The 25,435-nt window shown below is 40.3% G+C and overlaps 1 protein-coding gene and 1 long non-coding RNA gene across 15 annotated transcripts in view; one reads left to right on the top strand and one right to left on the bottom strand.

Annotated features, from left to right (window-relative positions):
• neo1a (neogenin 1a) overlaps positions 1-25,435 on the bottom strand; it is a 255,108-nt gene that overhangs the window by 31,489 nt on the left and 198,184 nt on the right. For 13 of the 14 annotated variants that reach the window (XM_044133485.1, XM_044133494.1, XM_044133502.1 and 10 more), the window contains exons 8-10: positions 5,331-5,565; positions 3,075-3,229; positions 496-644 (exon numbers count right to left, since the gene is read on the bottom strand). In XM_044133485.1, the coding sequence (XP_043989420.1) occupies positions 496-644; positions 3,075-3,229; positions 5,331-5,565 (539 nt within the window). The remainder of the gene's footprint in view (positions 1-495; positions 645-3,074; positions 3,230-5,330; positions 5,566-25,435) is intronic. The other variant, XM_044133457.1, reaches the window with a different exon arrangement.
• On the top strand, positions 8,387-12,422 carry LOC122840828. Its single transcript, XR_006372294.1, has 3 exons — positions 8,387-10,148; positions 10,880-10,960; positions 11,908-12,422. It is a non-coding gene; the product is annotated as an uncharacterized LOC122840828 (long non-coding RNA).

Here is a 25,435-nt window from a genome sequence, read left to right as displayed (position 1 = left end):
CCTTTAATAAGTGAAATCACCATTAGAGAACTACATCTTGGATTCACCCAGACTGTTTTACCCCAACATTTATCTACTAAAAGACAGTTCCTTATTATGTCTTTTTATTTTTTGCCTAAGCTGGAAAGTCTTAAATGATTATGTGGAACAATAATCCTGATCAACACAGTTAAAACAAATATATTTTTCAGATGCCAAAAATATAGTTTGGATCTCCGTCGTTGTTGTTTTATAGCTATTTATCTTCCTATATCAGAGAAATCTCTGTGCAGACAACAATTTCTCCAATATGTTCACGTTTTGACGTCTTCAGCTGCTTTATACGGCTCCGATGTGTCACAGCAGGCAGACTGGACCAAGTGAAATAGATCAACAGCATCATTTTTTTGGCTCTGGAGAGAAGGATTCCTGTTTGAATCTACGAAACTGGAGAGAGAAATGCAGGCCGGCGCTGTCTGTGACTCTCTGTGATGTGCTGCTGAGAGAACGTCCTACCTCTTCTGTGCCAACACTCCTGTCTGTGTAGTAGAGCTTGTAGGAGAGGATGTCCCCGTTGCCTGTGAGGGGTTTATCCCAGCTGAGGAAGACGGAGGTCGGAGTGTTGGACACCGCCTGCAGGTTGGGAGCTGGACCCGGCACTTGCACTGACAGGGGGGTGGGGGAAAAACAACAAAAAAACCCGAGAAGCAACAATTAGACATCTATATGTTTACAATTACTATTGTGCGCCCAGAGAAAGTAAAGTCACTTTGAATGCAAGTATATTCTGGGTTGTTTCTAAGCCACGTTATTAGGTTAGGTTCAGACCCCTGAACGAGGCTCAGCCTTAAATCACTGATGCATTTTTAATGTTTCCTAGGATAAAGCAAATCTGTCCTTCCACAAAACCACCGATGTATATAATACGAGCAATACCTGGGCTGAAAAGTGGAAATAACTTTCCAAACTGTCATTGGGCTGCAAAACGACAACAAGTCAAATTAGAGCTCAAATACAGAACACTTTTAATCATTTTAAGCTATTAATAATTAAAAACCCTATGTTTGGTATATAGTAAACATGCTTGCTCCTTCCCAGTTCTGGCATTTTAGATTAAAAGTAACACAATGATGGTGAAGCGTTTGCCTGGGGGCAGACAGTATCTCTGTTCTCTACAAAACCTGTAACCTTTAGCTGCAGGTGCTGCTGACAGAAGAAAGACCCCTCTCCCATTTGTCAGCCTGCATGAGTGGTGAAGGTGTGTGTGTGTGCGTGTGTGTGTATTAGTGTACTAGCTCTGGTCCCTGTGGGTAAAAACAAACAAACAAAAAAAAAATCAGGGCAGTGCTGTGTGCACAGACCAGGCACTCAGATGCAGGTCAACAGTTTAAGCTGCAATTCATAGGATGTCCTCAAACTAAAGATACACCACCAAGGTACAGGCCGCCCTCACCGCCGTCCCTGTGGGCGGCTCTGCTCCTGCTGGCAAAGGCATTAAGGTGCAGTGTGTGTGTGTGTGTTTTTGTGTTTGTTTGGGTGTGTGTGTGTGTGAGTGCGGAGCCATCCGGCCAGGAGCCGACAGGGACAGGTAGGAAAACAGAAGCTGACCTACAAAGCGACAGAGACAGAGCTGGAGCTCAGACAGGAGGAGAGGCGTGTCGGCTGGGGGAATCCCCTCTACAGAGCTCTGAGGTCATGGCTGAAACTCCAGGAGCAGCCAAGAGGCTCTAACAGTTACAAAAATAAATAAATAACCCAACGCCAAAGTCACGGTGTCTCTTGCTTTCCCCCAGAGCATTACAGACGTCCGCCAGTGGAAACGTTTAAAGCCGCTCTGTTGCCCTCTATAAGCGAGAAAATGGGCTATAATCTGGATATATCTGAGTTTAACCGTTTCATGCCTCGCTAGTTTTCCCTCTCATTATCTGTCCAGACTCGGCTTTGCTAAAGTCTCAATCTTTTAGGTCCATTTTCAAATATAGAACAGAAATATTCAATGAGAGAGGGAGAGGAGGGAAGGAAGAAAAGATGAATGTACGACAGAAACGAGGGTAGGAAGGAAGGACACAAGGAACAAAGGGAAGACAGAGGGAGAGAGGGAGGGAGGGAGAGAGGGAGGGAGGGAGGGAAAGAAGAAAGAAAGGAGGGGATAGTGGTAGAACATCATGAAAAAAAAGGAAGAGAGAAGGATTAGTGAATAAAAAAAGCACACAAGGAATATAGAAATGATAAAGATGTGATAGATGGATAAACAATAAGAGAAGGACTAAAGCAAAAAAGGATGGAGGGACTGAAAGAGAGAAAAGAGAAATAAAAAGACAGAAATTAAGAAACGAGAAAAGAATGAAAGAAAAACGCAAAGAAAGAAACACAGATAGACACAGACAGAAAGAGGAACAAAGAGAAACAAAGAATGAAAGAAAAAAACTGAAGGAAAAAGCAAAGACATAACAAAATAAAGAAGGAAAGAGCAAGCATGGACAGAAGGAAGAATATGAAGAAGGAAGAAATGATGAGAGGAAGAAAAGAAGAGACAACAAAAACAACATAAGGGAGAATAACAGTGTTAAGTTCACAAGGAAGGAAGGAAACCAAAACAACGGATTGTTACGAAGGGAACTCTCGTTGCTCTATTTCTATACGTATCCAGACCTTACTACCGAAAACAAGAAAACAACTGCAGACTTTTCCAGGCTGCATGGGAACCCTGACCTGGACAGGCTCAGCCAAAACCAAAACACACAGTGAGGTTTGAGGAAACGCTGAGGAATAAACAAGAAGTGGTTCACAGTAGGTTTTCTATGGGGTGGTCTGCTGGCAGAACAGAGCCCCCCTTCCAGCCTCCAGTGTGTGTGAAGTGTGTGTGAAGGCGGAGGGTGACGGAGGCGTCTGACAGAAGCCACCGTGCGCTGCATGTGGGTGAATATTTGCTTGTGCCTCCGTCTATTTGCACGTTTTTGAGCGCACCTTGTTTACCCCGGAGTGTCGGTAAGAGCATGTTCCCAGCAAACTGCCAGCGGTTTCAGTGTTCACGCCGTTTACAAACACATATGCATTAACTGTACAGTGTGTGTGTGTGTGTGTGTGTGTGTTACCTTCAGCTTGGGTGGCCACTTTGAGTGCTGCTGAGCTCTCGCCCTGGCCGTTGCTGTTGTGCGCCACCACCCTGAAGCGATACTTGGTGTCTGGCATCAGGTTCTGGATGGTGACCTGCATCTCTCCTGGTCGGCTGGTGTTCACCACCCGCTCCCTGATGCGGGGAAAAATGGTAAAAAAAAAAAAAAAAAAAAGTCCAGGGATTTCAATATTTCATTTACAATACGCAGCTATTGAATTAACGTTTTCAAATCGATTTTAATTAACTTTTAGTAATTATGTCGCTCCGTAACAATTATCTAAATGTTTTAAAAGTTCTTCTAATATTCCGAGCTCTAAGGATAACGATCCATATTAACCTCCTAAAAGTGTGTAGAAAATAAATTCATCTTGAACTGGAGCAGCATAATCAGAGTGACAAATTGACAATATTCCAACCATTAATTCAAGTGTTCACTTTGACATTAAATGCTTCACTTTGTACATTATTTGTGTGTGAAAAAAGCCAATTTTGTTGATGCTTATTAATTTGTAAAAGCGTAAAACAGGTAAAACATCCCTGAGGATGAATACATTTAATATGTAGAACTGGTCAGACTGTCCAGGAAAACGTCACTAAAAATCAATGAGTCCTCGATTCTCTGGGGTTTACGTGCCTGTAAACTTTATTCTTGTAAATTCTTTTTTTTTCTACTCTTCAAAATGGAAAAGACAAGAAAACAGAGCATTTAAACAAAGTGAATGTGCGCTGATCTGCATAAAACATGCATACTTCTCCCAAGCATATCAGCAAAATGTGAAGGCATTGAATGAACCAACCAACCAGCTAATTACAAATATATCCAGATGTAGTGAGGCAACAAAAACCAAAATTCAGAAAACGATGCAAGACTTCTTAAGTCTTGCACTTAAATTTGATGTATTTTTATGCACAGTTTCCTTCACATTCATTTTTCGTTTTTTTAAATGACGTTTTACTTGAATGGCCTCAACGTTCTTTGTCAGGGCAGCTCAAAAAACGTCCTTGAGTATCTTATACCTGACTTTGAACAGAGGAGAAATGGACACAAGAACAGATCACAGAAAAAGAAATAGATCTGATTTGTTTAGAGTGGAGCTAACATCTGAGCTGCAGTAGAAATCTCTCTCATCGCTACTGATATGAAACAGATAAGAGATTCAGATTTGACCATCGGAGAGGTTACAATGCCACTGTAAATGAAGCCATTTCATTAATTTCACCCAAAAAGGTGAAACATATGCTTCACACAATGTGATATACTTCAAGTGGTAATTTCTTTTTTTTTGTCCATTTTGAAGACTATGGCATTCAGTTAATGAAAACCCAAATCTCAGCTCTTTAGAACATTCATAAGAGGATTAATAAGAGGGTTTTTATAAAAAAAAATAAAATAAAATAGAGGTTGATCTTATAGCCCAGTTTTAGCCAACATAATCATAATTTGATGACTTTACAGTTATCCAGCAGAAAGTAACTGAGTCTCCACAGAAGCATGTTGTTAAAGAAACTGGCTGTTCACAAACTACTGCATCAGAGCACATTAATGGAATGTTGAGTGGAAGGAAAAAGTGTAGTTAAAAAAAAAAAAAAGCTCCACAAGCAACAGGCACTGAGTCCAAGTTGACTTGGGTACAGTGTGACTTTTCCACACGCAGTGATGACTTGGAGAGCCATTTCATCCGCTGAGTTTGCTTCACTGTGTTATAACACCCAAAATTAGCACAGAAAGCACCACAACACTTCCTGTCTGCTTCTGCTGAGGAGCTGTATGGAGGTTCCCCATCACATTTTCCTGCAAGATTTCATGTAGAAGGAACTCCGACCAAATTTTGAGGGTATATTTTGAACAATACATGAACATAAACCTGACATGTATTATTTTTAAAAATGATCCCTTTTTGTTGACCTTGTGTAATACAGTACAGAAGAAGATTAGGGCCACTGAAACATTTTTTAAGACTATTTTCTCAGAATTCCAAGATTAAAGACAGAATTCTGAGAATAAAAGTCAGATATCCACTCATATATATATGGAAAAACTACATTTTGAGGTTTTTATCATCTGTAATCAACAAACTCTTCCAACATTTCGATCTTAGTAACTAATCTACATGGTATGATGTTCACCTTTTAAACAGAAACACTAAGGACACATGGAGACACTTCCACTTGCCGAGATGCGCCCGTACAGTAATCGCCCGTCAAATCGCCTCCCGTTAAGTCGTGGCTGTACCTGCTGGTTCCCTCCTGGCTGTAGAACACGGAGTAGGTCAGGTCGTCTCCGTGCGGCTCGGCCGGCTGGCGCCACGTCAGCTTGATGAAGCGGGTGGAGACCAGGGAAGCCACGACGTCCCGCGGCGCGGAGGGGGTGGGCCCCGCCGGCGCGGCCACGCCTCCGGAGCCTGCTGTTACATGGTCAGTAGTGTTAGGAGTCAGTGAAGGGGGGGGGAAGGCGGGCAGGGCTACGTCTTCAGGGTCGGGTAAGGAGAGGAGAGGAGGTGGGGGGTAGGGTGGGAGGTGGGGGGGATGAGACAGAAATATTGCATCCAAATGGACAGGTCGAAAAAGGAGGAGAGGAGTTGGAATGGAAAATGACAGTGACACGAAAGAAAGAAAGGAAGGAGGGAAGAAAGGAAGGAAACAAAACAGAAAAAACAAAATAACAACGTAACGAAAAAGACTCTTGGCATGACAAGGAACCACAGAAATAAAACACTTCTACTTCACTCACAGAGCTGACGAAAGCACAATACGGGGGAGACTAAACATGCAGATCCACACACGGCCCTCTAACGTAAGGCAGCAAAGCACGCCGGGAGTGCGTTCAGCTCGAGGACAAACATGTTCCCAGCCAATCATTCGTGTGGCGGAATGATTGGTTTGCATGTTTCTGGGCATTCTCAGACTTTGCTTTGGACAAAGTCGCCTAAAGGGGATCCAGTTTTATGACACAGTAACAAAAGCTCCTCGCCCTGACGTCGACAATCTGCCATGTGATGAACCAGATGAGGTTATAAAACCCCTATTTAACGTCACCTTCCACTGTCCAAGCCACAGAAATGTTTGTGATTTTACTTCTTTTTTTTTTCTCCTCAATTTCTTTGGAGGAACAAACTGCGGTCAGACCAGGCAAGATCTGCTTTCCATTTGCCTGGCAAGTGAGCGAAACGAGAGCCTTTCGGAGAAGCACGTCGAGTGTGTGTGACATTTCCATTTGTTTGGAGGTCAGGGAAATCAACCGGAGGGCGAAGCCGGAATAAAAAATAGGAGTGGAGCCAGCGTGCTGCTAAAACTGTATTATTACTGCTGAAATGCTACTGAAATGTAAAAAAAAAAAAAGAAAGGAAGAAAAAGAAAAAGGCCGCTGGCGCACTTATTTGTCACATCATGCTGACAAGCCGCTAATTTGGCTTTCAGCGTTTGTTTACATCTCAAACTGTCGGCGCGAGCTGCCGTCTGTGATTGAACTCATAAGATTTACCTTCACGCATGATTTCTGAACATTAACGCAAGGGGCGAGGGGAGACAAAAAGAACAGCAAACAAGCAGAGAGATTTAGTTTCAACTTTATGTCTTTCACGTTGAGTTTATGAGCTTCCTGTGCAGAAACTTCTGGTAAAAAGAAAGAAAGAACCTCTCTCAACTTAACATGATTTACAGAAAGTTTCCTGCTTTAAAACGCTTAAAATACAAGATTTTTTAAAAATGTTTTTAGGATCTACAATCCTTTACTGATTTGTTTTCTACACACACAAAAAACACACAACTATTTTATTGAATTCAATAGAACTGTTGATCAAATGAAAAAAAAAGGCACAAAAAGTTTGCTTTAAAAATGCTATGAAAGATTTTACTGAACAATTTTGGAGATTATGGATAAAAGTTTGGACACCACTGCTCTAAAACATTCTATTTTAATATGCATTCTTCCAGTTTTATTTAACTTGCTGCTGGTACTACCACATTTCCCCACCTTTCCTTCTCAACTCTTTTCTACTCTAACTCTGTGATCACAAAGTTCAAAATAGTAGCTGCCCTAAGTTGAAGCTCCTGAGTTTTTTTTTTTTTTTTTTAAATACATCTCTGAGCGTTGAACTGTCTGATCTTAGCATTGATTTGCTAAGTGTTTCCGCTCCTGGGCAGATAAGCAGCCGGCATAAATATTTTCCACTTATCAATAACCTTTATTGATGTGAAATGACTTCAAATTGTTCGGAAATGACCTCATAACTCTTCCTAGATTGATAGACAGCAACTATTTCTTCCCTATAGTCACTGAGGTGTTCAACACTTCATGATGATTCAATAAAGTAGCAATTTCCTTCTAAGAAGGAACACTCAATCTTGGCTTTATTTTGGTAAAAAAAAAAAAAAAAAAAAAAAAAAAAAACAATGATCATGAGGAATATGTTTCATTTTTGGGGCACTAGTGGTTAGATTTAAATAATTCAGGCGGCTATTGAGAATTCAGACTCTTTTATTTTGTCCTGATAAGTAAAACCCCAGAAGTGCTCTTTGGTGAGCTTTCATCACTGTGACTTCAGTCGTGCTCTGCAGTTCTAGCTCCTTCTTCTGTGCAGAATAAATCGATGGTTGCTCAGTAGAGCAGCAGCCACTACGGTTCAAATACACTCTGAATGAATCACTAACCGGAGCAGCTTTTCCCAGATTAAAAATAAAACATTTTTAAAAAATCACAACCAGGGGCGTGCTGTGGTGGCGTAGAGGGTAGCGCGACCCACATATGGAGGCCTTCAGTCCTCGACGCGGCCGTCGCGGGTTTGATTCCCGGATCCGGCGACATTTGCCGCATGTCTTCCCCCCTCTCCTTCCCCCTTTCCTGTCAGCCTACTGTCATATAAGGGACACTAGAGCCCACAAAAAGACCCCCTGGTGGGGAAAAAGAAAAAAAACAAAAATCACAATCAGTCGAGACCGCTTCACAAGTTCACACCAGAAAATCCTGGCATCCCCGTCATTCAGACAACAGTCTCATAAGAACAGCACTGCATCCAACATGGCCGACAGCCGCAAACAGTTTACAAGTCAGAACTCGGGCCTCAGAGCCTCCGCTTCGTTTCAAATCCTGTTTGCTGGAGTCGAGCCAACGACAATGCAAAACACATTTTCAGCCTAATGCTTTCTGACTGCGGCGTAAATGACCAGATGCTAAGTAATTATCTTCAACTAGACAGCTATATGCATACACACACACACTGAGAACACGAATGGAAACAGAGACCTAACACAAACCAGGCTCACGATGGCATAAACAAAAGCTTACGGCCTGTTTGTTGACAGGGAAGCACTTCCGTTACTTAGAAAATGGATTCAGAAACATGTTGGTTTCCGCTGACTGAGGTGGGAATTGATAGGAAATACTGTCACACAGTAGAGGTGGGAGGTGAACGTCACAGATCCCTGCTGCAGTCCGTTTAGGATTAAACCCCACAAAACAAAAAAAGAAGAAGCTTAGCGTTCCTCGTCTTCTACTTTTAAAATGCCATATTTATTTAAATGCAATTATTAAAAGAATCAGCATCAGGAAGGAAAACAAGCAACTGAAAACTGTGGATGTGGTTGTTTCTTTGGGGTTTACATACGAGGATGCCTGTATGTTTTTGCTACTCTTCAGACCCGGAAGGTAACATGACATTTAAACAAAGTGGATGTGTATTACTTTTCATAAATTGAGAAACTGACTAAAAGGAAATTGATGCTTGATCCTAACTGCAGCAATAACTGGAACTGTTTCAAGCCAGCTCGTCTTTCCAACACAGACAATTAATGTAAAAAAAAAACAAAACTACAAATAAAACTTCATACCTCACTGTTAGGCAATGACAAACAGCATTAGTGAAATTTTTAAGAGATACAAGTCTTACTTTCTAATGTTATTTTTTATTATTAACAATTTTCTTCATATTAATTTCTTTTCTTTTTTTTCTTTTTTTTATTATGTTTTACTTGAATGGCCTCAACGTTCTTTGTCAGAGCAGCTCAAAAAACGTCCTTGAGTATCTTATACCTGACTTTGAACAGAGGAGAAATGGACACAAGAACAGATCACAGAAAAAGAAATGGATCTGATTTGTTTAGAGTGGAGTTAACATCTGAGCTGCAGTAGAAATCTCTCTCATCTTTTCGTATACAAAACAGATATGAGCTTGAGATTTGACCATCAGAGAGGTTGCAATGCCACTGTAAACGAAGCCATTTCATTAATGTAAATAATGTTAAGGAAAGGGTGCCATCTGAGAAAAAGCGTGGCATTTTTTATGAGCCACTTTTAATATGCCACACTTATTTAAATGCAACTATAAAACGACTAGCGTGAGGAAGAATAAAAAAAGCAATACAGGATGTTTTGTTTTTTTTTTACTACAAACTGTGGATGAGGCTTAAAAATTCAGGCTGCGTAGACGCGCTGCAGGCGAGGTTCCTGTGAACGCTGCGGGGTTGGAACAATGGATGGTGGAGAGCTTGAGATGAAGATGACGTTCACAATGAAGATGTTCACAGAGCATGCTAATTCTGCTCCATCTTTGACAGCTACTGTACAAGCTGTGCTGCAGCTAATACATAAATTAGGAATGAAATAGAGCCAATAATGAACTCATTAAATGTCTTTGATGTAGTATTTTTACCCCTTTATCAAATTTTCCATCGCACTGGAGTCACAAACTATTATGCATTTTATTTTTTTATGTGACAGAGCAAAAAAAAAAAGGGAGTAAATAATTGCTAGGTAGAAGAAATTTTTACACCAAGATTTTTTTTTTTAGCACAAATCCTGAAATAAGTGAGATCAGAAACGCTCCGAAGCAGAACAATGAAGGAGAAATAAAACCACTCCTGATAGCTTCCATCTTCATACACATCGTCACTTGTAGGTAACTGACACACGCCGCCGTTTTTCGGTGTCCTTCCCACAATCTGTCTTGTACATGCACGCCTGGGATTGTTACAGTAAGGAGGTGTCAGCCTCCCGCTGCTGCTACCGAGCTCTGTTCATAGCTGATTAATGGTGTCATTAGTCTCCGTGCCAGAGGTAATGAATTACTGGCATTAAGGCTTAACGAGGAAGGTTACTCTGGATCCACATGCCGAATCTGGAGTGCACAAACGCAGTTGGGACAAAGACGCGGGGTTCATCTTAATATTCAATGAAAGTAAAAGCGAAGCTAAAAACAAATAACTTGTGTCATTTAAAAAAGGTCTGTCTGAAGCTACATAATTTGGTTGCTAGCTTCCTGAACGAAATAAGCTAGCAATCCTCTCGTTCCACTAGGGAGCTCTGCAGTTTAGTCGAAGCGACTTGACGGAAAACAGGAAGCTGGTTAACGCCTATCGGTCGTCCGATGCGCAGATATTTGGCTAGAAAAGCTAGCAGGCTAACCTAAACATTAAATTCACTTCTTACTTATGTTCTTTAACATTTCCCAATGTGGTGAAGTGATTTTGAATGTTGTAACCTGTTGAGAAAGACGCTTTCTCCTGGAGATAAGTGTTTTAGTGGATTAGCTTTAAGCTAACAAAAATGCTAGTGATTATATACGGACTGTTTTGTACACTAGCTGCTAATTAGCACAATGCTAGCTCTTGTTTATTGCACAGGCTGATTTATTGCTGATGTGTTATGTGAAGTAAGACATTCAAGGGTTAACTATGTGCTTTATAATTAATGTTAGTTAAAACAAGTATAAGTTTGGTGACGTTGGTTTACTTTAAAGGTATAAATCTGTAATTTAAGTTTATTTTGATTTTTGTGTATTGCTCCAGGCTCTACTGAGACTGTTCCTACATGACCCGGTTCCGGATAAGAGGATGATGACGAGTATAAGTCAGAATAAAAACTATCTGGTTTGTATTATGTTCTTCAGTTATTATAATGGCAAGTAGGAAATAGTTATAATAAAGAGAAGCAGGTTCGATTTTACAAGCAAGAGAATCACAGGGGTTTTTTCCCCGTTCCACTTTGGCTTCTGGTAATGTAGCTTTTGTACACCTGTAATAAATTTAGAACCTGGTACAGACCAGATCACTTGTATTATGACCAGATCCATAAAACCTGTTAACCCAACAGCAGCCCTCTCAATCCATAACCGAACCTGTCAGAATCAAACACAAGACTGTAACTACAGAAAGTCTCTCCAGAGAGGATTCAGCAGGCTCGTCCTAAATGGGTTTCTTCTCAGGACTGATTTTCTTGTCTAAATGTGGTTCCGGTAATGATGATGGCGTCAGAGACAGATGTAGCACAATTCTAATGGTCCATTACCGCATCAGTACTTTTATCTTCCAGAGAAAAGAGGACTGAGCGGAGCGAAAGGAAGCGCGCAGCACTTTCAAAAGGCCCGGTCCTCCGCAGAGAGCCGGCACAAAGGAGACGGTCAATTAAAACTGTCAGCCTGCCTTCACATTCGCCTCGCTCCCCCTACATTAGCTGCTTGCAGTTCCACTGGAACATTCAGAAAAGGCATGAAAAGATAAATAAATCACACAATAGTGTCAAGACTTTGTCATATTCCATGCAAACATGTGTTAGTTGCGTGATGATGAGGCTAAATGGTGCTCGCAAGCAATTACAGGAAAATCCTGGATTTCTTCCTTGTAGAAAAAAAAAAAGGAAAGAAAGAAAAACAATATACCAGCTAAAAAAAATGTTCCTTTATCAGAAAGTAAATGAATCGTAAACAAGAGCTGAGCGTTTTTCTTACGACTTCACAAGAATGCCTGGGAGAAAATTGTGGGTTTATTACTGCAACTACTGCTGACAATTATCTATATAAATGTTTTTTCTTCTTCAGCCATCTTATTTATCGCTGCTCTGCAAAGACAGGAAAGACGAGGAAGCCTGACAGCTCGTGACATGAGAGCAGCTCCTTAATGCACCGACAAAGTCAGAAAGTGAAGGAAAATGTGTTGAACGAAGCCAAAATGAGAGGCGAGGAGAGGAATGAGGGATGTCAAAAAAAAATAAAAGCATCACCCAGGATCTTTCCTTTGCTGTGTCAAAAATATTTTGAAGCTAGTTTTTACTTTATGACCTATAGAGCATTACAAGAGAATCAAAAAATGTGATACAAGCACAGACAAAGGCTGAAATAATCGACTACCGTTCCCACAGAAGACTCCTCTATTGTATGGGACTATAGGACTAACGAAGGCCTTGTTCAAACATCTAATCAGTGGAAAAAGAGGAAAAAAAAGAACTGACAGAGAATCAGCATCAGATTGCTGAAGGGCAGAGGCGTATCAGCGGCTGCACACATTTCCTGTCGCAGTGATAATCACCAACAGCCGAGATTAAAGAGCGACTCGAGTCTCACAAAAGCTCAAACTGACAAAGTGCACTGAATCGCTGACATGATCCTCGAAGAAAACCCCCCCCCAGCATTGTTGTGTCATACTGACTCGACAGAAATATTATAACAGCATAAATAACAGCATTGTCTGGGCATCACGCTCCGAGGCTTATTTGGTTTAAAAAAGGTCGGATTCCTGCACATATTTATAACCCAATATCTTATTCAGCAGAATTTTGAACCAGTTTTAAGAGTGCAAATAGACAAACAGATGCACAGACAGATGGACGGACAGAGCACATTATACTGTCACAATCTGAAACAACACAAAGTATGTAGGCCAAAAAAATAAATAAAAGAAAATAAATAAATAACAATGCCAAATGTTCTTATAAAAGCCTTGGAGTGGATCCCAGATGTTTTTATTTGTCATGTGGCCCCAGAGACCAAATGTAACACGAGGAGGCCCCGTCTGATAGAGCTGTGAGGCTCCTGGATGCCATGTGGGGAAGCTGAAGCTGTACATGAGACGACTTTACCTTAATAAAGCTGTTTATCAAACGACTAAACCCCACGGGCCAGCTCAATGTTTTGGTTTGCTAGTGAAGAGAGTTTAGCCTTTTGCTGTCCTGCAGCAAATTCTTCTTAGATAGCACAGTTTATTCAATTTTGCATTTACGTAACTTCAATTTCTGATCCAGAAGCAACTCTTTCTGTGAAAGAGGGATGTTTTGAATTGGTTGATGCCGACAGTGTTTGTATTTAGTCCTGGAGATATGTACTCTGGTAAAACTGTAAAGTGGGTAGCTGGAGATGTGAAAATGGAAATCATATGTTAGACATCACACTGCAACACGGAATGAACCAAGATTTCATAGATGTAAAAGTTAAAGAATAGTGCAGTGCCTCCAGCTACAGGAGCTAGCAAAAAAGCCTATATCTGCAGGCCGAGTGTTGGTGGTATATATTCAAAATGCAATTACAAAGCAGTTGATGGATATGACTACAATTGATCTAACCTAATTAGATCAATTAGGTTGATCTAACAATAAACTTAGTAAGGAGTTCCACAGGGAAGTCTTTTAGGTCTTTTATTTTTAGCCTGTGTGTTGGGAAACAGCTATCCCAGTTTTGTAGCTTATATGTTGATAACATAATACTCTATATGTTTTGTGAAACTCAGCAGCACAGTGATGCTGTAGATAAGCTAACCTGAAGCTAACATAAAACATAAATAAATGAATAAGTTAACACCAGCCTCCATTTTGTAACTAAAGTGTACAATGAAAAGTTTGAGTTACTGAAACTTTAAAAGCCGCGCACATAACAAATTAACCCAACTTATGTCTAACTACAAATATTTAGTTTCAATATGTACTTTTTGTGTTCATTTTGAATTGTAAAATTATAAAATGGGCAAAAATATTTTTAAAAATTTGTTTTCATTTCAGGTTTTAACAAAAGAAACTATTAAAGGACAAAATGAATTAGCCAGCTAGCTAGCTCAGTTAGCTCATTTTAGCTCAGCTAGCTCATTTTGTCCCTAAGTTAGTGCGTTATATACATTTCTATGCATTTATATTGGTGAGTTCATGCTAGATAGCTACCTAGCTAGCTAGCTTCCTTCATTCAGAATTCAATAATGAAATAGTTAGGTGTTAGAAACTAAAGATTTTGTGTAAAATAAAGCAAGGCAGAGCTAGAAAATCTTCCTCAGTCATCACTTATTGATGTGGAATGAGATTTATGTCTGCATGTATTCAATGGTCTCTAGATATGTAATATGCAAATAATTCACTTTGGTGACTTGTCTATCCACCGAGACGGGGAAAGCCCAGAGGATCGACATCTCCCAACCCATGGACAAACACACGCCCCGTTTGGAAGCCAGGACTATAATTGAAAGGGGCCGGGTGCATCAATAATTAATCATCCTCTGTGTGTACATACATCATCCCTTCAACATCAAACACGTGTACCCCCCCTTGATCCTTGAGCCACTGGTGAGTTCATCTGGGTCCGATTGCCTTGTTCTGTTCAACGCCTTGCTGCTCGCACCGACTCTGCATGCAAATTAAGACGCAACGTAATTCTCCCCGTTTCCCGTGTCCTCCCCTCACCGCCGCCCCCCATCCCTGTCCCCAGACTTCAAACATGGAATCATACGCATCACACGCTCCACATGCCCACTCAGAGAACAGGAATGAGGCCTCTGGGGCTCACCTTTCAAGCACATCAGGGAAAAAAACCCAAAACAATATACAAAACAACAACAACACAGAAACGCTCCACATCTCCGGAGCCGTTAAACGGCAATGGCCAGCGCTGGAAACAAGCTCTCTGTCTGCTCAACCTCCAGCCTTTGTATCTTATTACCTTGGAGGTACACAAACACAATTCAACCTTTCTGAGGGGAACAGCGCAAGCCTGGGATAAAGTAATTGATTTCCCAGAAAGCTTTGTGCAACAGTGTGTTTGTATAAGTGTGTGTACGTATGGCAGCAACAACTCATGTATAAAGTGAGTGGTGCTGAACAATGTTGAAAAGGCCTGAAAAGGTCAAACAGGATGTTTGTGAGAGCAGTTGTAACTCCCCCCTTTGAAGATCCTCTAACAAACACTCACTAATCAGACTCCCACCATTAAAAGCGACCTCCCTGCGTCGGAAGCTCCTGATGAGTGGCGACCGCATGCAAGCAGGGGTGCCTGCATCCCGCTGCGATCCTCCTCCCTGTTCCACTTTTGGCTCATGGAAAGTGGGCGGCTCGGCGCAGAGAGGGAGTGCCGGGGCGATAGCAGGGGAAAACAAAAAGCTGCAGCTCCGGAGGTGCCGCTCGCAGAGGTCAGCTAGCCTGCAGCTAGGGGAAGGGCGTGAAGGGAAAGTGATGTTTTTGTGCCATTCGCTACTTCCAATTACTGCACCCAGAGGACCGTCCTCATCCAGAAACATCACAACGGCACTCCCAGATGAGCCGGTGCTAAAAGGTGGACTGGGTTGTATAGAAAATAAAGGCAGGCTGCTCCCACACGTATGTAAACAGTGGAGTCTCAAATGGGGTTCTAATAACTACAACGGCCTTCATAAAATACCAGAAAAAACAATTAAAATCAGAGCGGACTCAGGTAATAAAGGTATTAGCTCTCCTCTCTGTTGCTGCTGCTGTCTTTGCTTTGAATTAAACCCTTAGGTTTTCAAAAGCTGCATTTTCATTACAATTGAGCGCAAATCTCTGACTATATTCTGCTAACCCCCCCCCAACAAACAACACAATTTTGCAATTGCGGTGTTTTCATTAAATACAAAACAGTTGTAACTCCCCTCCCCAAAACAGAATTAAAATTCCTTGCGCAAGTGTCATGTTATTAACAATCCCTGTGGCGACGGATGTAAACAGCTACTTTAAATATACTCATTCTTTGTGGTTTTCGCCAGTAGTAACCTTTGGCTGTTGATCACGAGTTGTGTGACGTGAAAAAGTGTTTCCATTGCAGTTCCATGAAGTACATCTATTTCGATACAGCTTTTACCAAAAAATTTACTTTTTTTCAAAATTGCCAGGTTTCCATTAAGCAAATTTATTTTCATAGTTCTTATTTGCGCAATTCCATGGATAATGGAAACACAGCTAATTGCACTTCTTCCTGAATCCCATGCATACCTCTACAGTTCATAGTGGTTAAGAGTTTGCAGCGACCTCTGTAGCCGTCTCTGAGGGATGGAACAAAAGTGCAAAACGTCTAAACCTGACAATCTCCCCATATTTCTTCAATGTTGGCAGCTTGTAAGCTACATACTAAACATTTTTGGTGAGCGCAACTGATACTGATATTCAGTTTTAATCAATGTTCTCGTATTGCGTTTTCTGGAGGTGAGAGTAAGTCCTCTGGCTCCACTTTATCAACTTACATTGACTGGTAATGAGAGACTATTTCTCCCTTCCCATCCTTCTCGATTAATCACTTTATTCTGTAGTTCATCATCATCACATCTGCTGAAATAATTCATTTTGGGAGTAACCGCTATGAAAAAGAAACCCAGAATAACTGGCTACCCCCAAACTAAGAACGAAACCCCTTTAAAATAAGATGAGGAATTTGTTTGGGAGCAGTCACAAGAAAATGTCAGAGCCCAAATATCCCAAAGTTTCTCATTAATCTGTGTTTATGTCCATATAGAATAAAGCAACTCTGCCTCATTGCATTATCCACACAGTCAAACGTCCCATTATGCTGCAGTTCTGAAGATGTCATATTGTGTAACTAAATCCCAGGAAGCAGCAGAGGAGCTTGCAGCTTGGGGAGAAAAAAAGATTATTGTTTAAAATAAAGGAAAGCTATTGAGAGAGAATATTTAAAGAATTCCCCTCCTATTACTTTCCAAATATATTTCTTTGATCTTTACTGCCAAAGTAGCGATGAAATATTATTTATCTGCAATCCGATTTTGGCTACCCGTGATAAACGTACAATCGCTGCAAAGCTGGATTGTTGAACATGAATCCTGTACTTGGTGGTGTGTGAGTGGTCCTTAAATGAGAGGAGAGGCTACAAATACAATAAGAAAATCCACAAAAATATGCCCTCTTCTACAATTTTAAAAGCCTTAAATGAGATCCCATCATTAATTTAGGAACTAGACCATGCTTCCAGCTTTTTATATATATATGGTTCTTTCTTTTGTTGTTTTTATTGTCTCAACTTAGAAGAGACACCAGATGCAGTTGACCTGGGACTATTTGCGGTTCAGTATTTACAGATTTTCATGTGTAACATAATTCTAAAATATTTGCGTTTTTTTTTTTTTTTTTGAGCATATCTAACACATTCCAAAAATTCGCCTTGGGAAGTTGAAACACCTAGGTTGGAGAGCTACTTGACACATTATAGGCTGGCATTTGCAGAGTAGCCAATCCAGGAGCACAATTTGTTGTTCTTGGAGCTGATTGGCTGTACCCAAGAGAAGACTGAAGGAAGACTGCAGATATTAGCTTCTGTGGTAATGCTAAGATGGTCTCCGCTGTGCATATTGTTGCATACTTATTGAGTTGTTATTATTATTGCATACTAATAAGGCAAACATTTTTAGAAGGGGTCTCAAATATTTGCGTATCTTAGCTATTCATGTGCAGCAGGTCCCTAATTAACCAGAAACACAAGGGGTCCACCAGTACATTGCAAATATACACCAGTGCAACACATTTCATTGTAATTCAAGGCAAATATTACGGGGTAAAGGCTACAAGAAAATTCTTCCTATGATCTCATATTATCTGCTGCGATGCATGTCACCTCAGCATGCCAAATGCTTGAAGCGTCTGTGAACCAAAGGTGTTAGCCTCATCTTCCACCAAATATTTGGCAACTTGAATGATGATGCTTAGTTGATCATTCAGCATATACATTTTTGCTCACTTCATCAAGACACACATGCAGTACATAACAAAAACTGCATGCACATAACAGAAAGTGATGTCAAACCATTAGCATTTCTACCATCTGACCCCCATTTCATGCAGTTATAAACCTCTATAAGTCAAATATGACAGACTGAACAGACCAAAAAGCGCTAAAAAATTGCAACAGAAGTACTCGTGCGTTCCTGTCTGAAGTTTTGAATCAAAGGTCAGAAATTTATCATATTTGTGGGGTAACTTGCATGTGTAACATGTGATTTCCAGCAGTCCCCATCCCACGTTGTTTAACTGCTAAATTTCCACTCGAATGCCTGCTGTTCAGGCCACACTTCCAACGCCAGCAGAAAACACGGTGCTGACACATTCACAGGCTCACAACGTTGCGCGGCGGCTCCTGCTGGCCCGGTTTTGACCCTGCTAGCAGATGATGAAGCACACCGTATTCCCTGAAGAGCGCCTGGGCTTTTATTCCGTGCCGAGTCTGGCAGGAGGGCGGGGTCTTTTAACAGCCCATTCTCACTTCTTGATTTGAACTGGGAATAAGGATGGTGCTCTCCAGCAGTAGAAAGAAAGGGGAAAAAAAAAAAAAATCCCCCCTCTGCGACTCGTCACTCACAAATCTACTCTTTTCTCACTTCTTTGCCTGCTGAAATGGAAACTATTGGTTCTTTGTTGTTTAATCGTGATCCAGTTACATTTTATATGATATGATTTTTTTTCTTTTTCTTTCTCAAAACTAGCAGGTGGGATGGTACGTTGACAGCAGAACAGGGAGATGAGAGAACATCTTTGAAAAGTCTCTTGTCGTATTTCAACTTCTCCTACACGTCACAATGTCTGTTTGAAGAACAGAAAAAAGGAGAACATGAAGCGCAAGCATCAAGACATGCGCGTACACAAAACCCTCCTTAGCTGCATTGTTGCACGTGTTCGCTGCAAAATATCTAGGCAAGTAGGTAGCATCTCTTGTGTAAAGTTAAAAACTAAATTGCTAGTGCTTGAGTCAAAAACAATGGATTCTTAATATTTGATTACATGTACACAGTACAAATTTGCTGCACATATCAGATGGGGCTAAATGCCCCTTAAGGCTGAGATAACTATAGGATTTCTGATTCCTTTGTCTTTTTGATGTTCACTGAAAGAATCGCCTCTGGCTATCAGGTCTTTCCAGTCTGTGTTTATTCTGCACTCTGTGAGTATTTGAGTAAGTTGTTTCTGAGGAAACACACTCACACAAGTGTGTAATAAATCCCATCATGATTATCTGGCTAATAAATGTGTTTATTAGCCAGGTGTGTAGATTATGGTCCTATACCAAGCTGCCTCGGTTCCTTGTTTCAACACATTATTTAACCATTGGTTGAGCTAGTGCATAAATATTGATCAGCTCCAGCGTTTAAGAACATTTTCCCATAGCATCATGCCCATTTAGGCAAGCTTCACCTACTGGGAACAAAAATTTTATTGCAATATTTACGGGTACTGTTATCACTTATTTTTTCGGTAACTGTGACTGCATGGCACAGCGTTCAGAGCGCAACAAGCACAAATGCTGCTCCTGAAAATCATTCCCATTTGACACAGCCGTCTTCAGGACGCTACTTACTTAAATAAGTGAGAGTTTAATCACTAATCTGCACAGAGTAACAGCATTTTAAAATTTACTGGTATTTATTCCTGAAGGAATAAATATTGAAGAAAGTAGCAAAAATAAGATTTCCAATAATGCTGTCAGTTTTGTTTTTTAATTAGAATCATTAGTTGAAATTGATTTCAAACAATAAAAATAAAAAAAAATAAAAAATTCTGATCATGATAACAATTTTTTCAAGATAAATGATAAACGATACAAAAATGTGCACCAATATTGGAAACCTGGCTTCACATTTACTCCTTGAACACTTTAGTACAATGAGGAGTTCATGTTGGCGACATGACGGCTTATAAAACAAAACCATCAAAACCCCTGTGCTTACCATGGTAACTGTGATTTTGGCTGAATATTCTGCTGTAAGAGTCTGGAAATTGTGTAGATGAACAAAAAGTAACTTTGTGAAAAGAAGCACAATCTTCACCCCTTCTTCTGTGTTGGTAGTTTCTCTTCGTGTAAACAAAAAGGGCATTTCTAGAAACAATGTTGTGTTTACCCAGAACCTTGAAAAGCAGAGTAAAAAGAAGGTTTTGGCTGAACATGGCGCCTTCAGACATTGTAAATCATTAGTAAGTATTACACTAATTATAAAATACCTTCTGAGACATTTCCCCCCCAAAGCATATCTGTTATTGTCTCGAATGTTAGCGCTTTTAAAATTGCACTACAACTCTTCACAGACAGATGAGAACTAACAATTGCATTTCTAAAATATTTGGTGATGTTCCAACACTTCACATTTATTTTAATAGCAAAAACTAACTGCAACCTACCATCGGTTTTTTGTTTTTTTTTAAAGAAAAGCAGCCGGGTTTTAAAAAAAAATATTTCTAATTAATGTTAGACTTTCTTATATGTAGCATCAACAAAGATGCACATTTTGTTTGTGGCTATGATGGGAAAGAACCAGAGCATTTTATCTCATGCCCTTTTTCATATGGTGACTGCAGCAAAGCAGCTTCAAGCAAAGTTGACGAATGATTAAATGTGCAATGATTTAGCTTACAAACATAGCTCATGTGGGCTTCATTTAGAAGTAGCTCGCCTTTCCCTGTACCACATCAAACATGCTTCCACTCACAGAAAAATCTAACCTAACGTTGCTGATTTTATAAAGTTATCAAGTAACACTGTGTTTAATCCACAGCGTCTCTGATTGTAAAAAAAAACAACAACACAGGAATCAGGAGTTTAAAGCAGGAAACCTTGGTGGAGATGAGATGTTAGCGTTTGCTGCAATAAATTTCCATAGTGGGGGAAACTAATTGCGGCGGAGAGCATTAAAAGGGTAAAACAAGGAAATAAAGTAGTGCTTTCGGTAGAGCAAGAAATGAAAGGTGGAAGGGATCAAAGGCAGCAGGAGCACGTGTCTGTTTGAAAAAATAAAAATGCTCCAATTGATGCATTTGCATCAGAAATATGTCATCCTGACACCTGAATCAGGGCTCACAGTGAAACACTCCTGCTGCAGCCTCGAGCCGCAAACATGTTTAAAAAAAAAAAAAAAAAAAAAGGATTTCTTTAATTCATTTGACTCTACCAATTTCAACAGCCTCAGCTGAAACACAATGGAAGAATAAGAAGCTCCAACCGTATGAGGAGGCGCATGCAAGTCCAACTTCCTGTGCATCACCGCACTCCCACCGTTTACATCCCACCACATCTTGCATTCGTGCGAGCCGTGGGAACGGCTACGAAAATGAAGAAAAGATGCAGGGAGTTTCATACTTTAGTGAATGGAAGGAACAAAAGAAAGAAGTAATGGTATCGAGATGCAAATGGATGTACATCGTAAATTTATGCTGGAAAATAATAGCACTTTTTCTTTCTAAATGCAAATTTGCCCAACGTTTTCTGAAATACGTTAAGACATTTATGGTCATAAATGTTTACACTTTTTGAGCTCATAAACTTCTGCGCAGACTGGGTTTTTTTCTTCTCTGTTTTATTGTACATTTGGATGTAAACTCAATTCCAGGAAGAGAGAAATGTTCTGAATCAAATCAAAAGATGTAAGAAAATACATGTCCTCTGAATAGAAATCCAACTTTTCCAAATGAACCAGCCCTAGTCTTTCTGTATTCCTTGTAGAAAAAGTAAAAAAGCTTTAAAAATTACTGCCTGTCTCCTCAAAGCAGTAATTGCAGCCTCTTTGATTTGGTTTGCACGTATAAACACATCTCATGTGCCTGGAAAATGCCTTATTGTTCCTGCATGCCATCTGTAGATGACATGTGACGATAATCCCTTAAATAGCAATACTCTCCGCAGCTGACCAACTTCCATCAGGATTGTTGTGACGATAAGGCCTCCATGAGGACAGCGCATATCAAAGATGAGCGCGACGCCCATTAGAGGTTGTATTTATAGCACGGTGAGGAAAAAAAGATGGGCAGAGGTGTTATGGAAGGACAAAAAGGAATAAATTTCACTACGGATTCCTCATCAACTTTTTCTGGAGCCACAGCAAAAATAAGCAGGATTTGGAAAATCAAGCTAGCAAAAGTTGAAAAGTCCGGAGAGAAGAACCAAAGACCAGAAGAAGAAAAAAATAACATTGAAATGGATTGCATGACAAGGAGCAATTAGGTCACCTTGAGGTAATTTATTTTAACATTTGAGCCGTTGTTTGTCCACATCTGTTTGCAACTACTCGACTCATGTTGCACACGAGTCGAGACCGGCCAAGCACCTCGAGCGATTCCATTGTGGCACAAACTTGGACTTTGACTTTTTAAACTCAAAAGGACCTATTTTTTTCCTATACTCATTTATTATTCAGATGAATTCAATTCTTACTCAAGCCACAAAATTACACCAGTCTGTTTAAAAGAAACAAAAAAAGAAACAAAACCATGACAGCTGCACTTACAAAACACAAGGTCTTTCATTTTCTTTCTTTGGGTTTTGACTAATCCAAAGTGAGTCATAATCATGTTAATGCTGAATATTTACTATATCAACGTGTCAGTAGCAGGAATCCCTAACAAAAATGTTAGTAACTCTAAAGCCATAAACATTAGCTAAACTAATGCTAACGCCCTATAAGAACGTGGTATTTAACTGAAGCCAACGCTAAATTCAGATATATTGATAGTCATCATGTATCACAAGGAGAACATTATAATGTCTCTCAGAACTACTGGTTGTTTGTTCATACAAATGCTGTTGTTTGTTTGTCGCATATTCCTACTTGCTCAATAAAGTTTCTTGAAAAAAAGGGAGAGAAACCGTCAGAAGAGGAAACAGATCTGCTGCGTAAACAATCTTCACCCACTTCGAAATAACACTATCTATGTAAATGTCTAACTATATGAAGAACTTTTAAGAGTCAATAACCAAAACTTCAACACATTTCTAGCTTTATTCAGCTGACAGATTATAAAACTGACAAGTAAATTAGCACTATAGAATTTATCTGAAAACATTTATTTAGGAGAAGCCAGGTGTTTCTAAATTTAGCAAAAATGCTAAAAATTAGCTAAGCTGCTAGTTCATTAGCAGTTCAGCAGATTTGTAGCATGTAACATGTAACAAACACTACAAAATGTATGCAGCCTAAGCTCTCTGCCATACACAAGAAGACTGTTGCTGAGCACGCATCACTATAAATATCATCCACATTGGTACACATACGCTAACAGCTGACCTTTTCTTTTCCACTGCAAACACCCACAAGTGGGATTCATCACCTGATCCACATTTAACTGCAGCTGGCGGTGTCAAGATGCAAAGATTATGGCACTAATGAATATTAGCCAACTCGCAGCCGCTGGGTATTTAGATGCAGCTCACGCCCATCGATTTCCCTGCAGGGGGTGAAGACAACTTTATCTCAGCGGCGAGTCGACCGGCTTATCTCAGCCGACGGCGAGGCAGGCAGACGTGCCGGTTGTTTGCCTGGCCCCGTTTTGGAAAGATTCGAGCCAGGCAGGTGCGTGCGGGACACCTGACTGCGGCCGCGGAGGGTTGGTGAAGTGGACAAAGACGTCCAGCTGTGACCAGAGGGGTCCATGTAAGGAGAAGATATCAAACGGAGCACAATTAATACAAAGCCCAGTGTGCTGAATTATTGCTGGGAGCAGGTGGCTGTGAAAAGCAAGAGGAGTGAATAGTGTGAGGAAGGGTGACAGATGGCTTCAGGACTGTATGCTTTCATAGTCAAAATGAACAGAAGAGGTGTCAACAGAGACTCTGATGGAGAGAGATATGTTTGCTACTGCACTTGATTTGTGCAAAAATAACCTAAAGTCCAACACATTTTTTGGGTGTTCATTCAGGAAGTAAATATTTCTGCTTTGAGTGTGTCAGTACAGAGACCACAAGGTTGTTTCCAAATAAAAACCTAAACAGAGTTGTTTGCATTTCTCTATTACAGCTCCTGTTGTATGTGTAGGGTTACTGTCCTACAAGGTGAACCTGTGCTCCTGTCTCAGGTCTGTAACCTGCTCTAATAGACTTTCTACCCTGAATTTACCTCCATCTATCATCTCCTTCCTTTTCCTGTTGGGTATGCCTTTCTTCAGTAAGACAAGAGTCCTGTGGTGGAAGCATAGCGTTACACTCAGCGCTGATGGAACAAAGACAGCATTAGGGGTTCCTCAAGGCTCCCTTCTCGGGCCACTTTTGTTCAATATACTGTAAGTCCAGGTGGACAACCATTTCTTTGTAAGTTTGCAGATGTACCATATTTTTTTCATTAGAAGAGAATGATGATGCCTAATCAGTGAAATGTTCAAAACTTATGGTAGTGCTTTGCAACCCATCTGCTTAAATATTCTCCTTGAACTGCCCGCTGGGTTCCTTGGTCTTTACGATGATGTGTCTCTAACAAACCTCTGAGGCCTTGAATTAAATCAAACAGAAACAATCTCTATTAAACAAGGGACTTCTGGTTTACTTGGAGGGATTTGAGTAAAGGGCTCTGAATACAAGTTCATGTCTCACTTGTTTTCATCCACTTTATAAAATTCCCCACTTTGCATTGGTCAATCAAGTGAAATCCCAAGAAAGTTAATTGAAGTTTGTGATTTTAAGGGGACAAAAATGTGAAACTGAATTAAAATCATCCCAAACCTTCATTTTGTCTGAATATTCAATCAGTTTCTGATGACTACTGAACAGTGAACTGATGAAAACATTAGGGAGGTTCAGGCGCCTGACTGATGCAGAAGTAAACACTCACAGAAGCAAGAAAGGCAAAGATTCTCTGTAATTTCTTTGTGGATTAAGAAGAGATTAATTTCTTCAAAGCTTTGCTGAAGGCAGACCTCCATGTACAAGGCCAGCTGCCTTTGTAATTCACCCCATTTATCTACAACTCAAACAAAAAGGAGAGGGAGCAAAAAAAAGAAAAAGAAAAAGACTTGGGGCCGTGTGAAATAGACTGACTCTTATCAATAGCGTCAAACATAAATACACAGTGAGCTGCGGGTCATCATTATTTCTGACTTAATGTTTTCCAATCAGTGGGGACGGCACAGCCGGGGGTGGCACCAGTGGCTCATTCATTTACCACCTGCTTCAAGTGGAGCTGGACCGGACCGGACCGGGCCGGGCAGGGGTCAGGCTTGATTAAACTTCGTCACTGTGCTCAACGGGATATGACAGAGACAATAAAACTGATTTCTGCTTAATAAGGGTTGCTTTGTCTTAATTACATTTATCACTATTATTTATTCCAGCTCAGACTCTGTGATGCATGGAATTGTGTTTCACTTAAATTCAAGTTGTTTTTCTCCTGCTGTCACTGTTAATGGAATGAAAAATATCTAAAAACAACAAAAAAACGATTAATGTGTTTTTCTTTTCTTTTTTCTTTTTCTTTCTCTCTTGAATATGATCTTTATCTCCAGTCCTTCTTCTCCTTTAGTTTCACTCTGAAGCTCCAGGAAACTGAAATTAATCTTTTGCTTTTAATGTGCCCTGCTTAAGCTGTAGCAGGCAAGTTACAGTCACTTTA

The sequence above is a fragment of the Gambusia affinis genome, linkage group LG02, assembly GCF_019740435.1.
Source record: "Gambusia affinis linkage group LG02, SWU_Gaff_1.0, whole genome shotgun sequence".
NCBI lineage: Eukaryota > Metazoa > Chordata > Actinopteri > Cyprinodontiformes > Poeciliidae > Gambusia > Gambusia affinis.
This window is presented reverse-complemented; position numbering and strand designations above follow the sequence as displayed.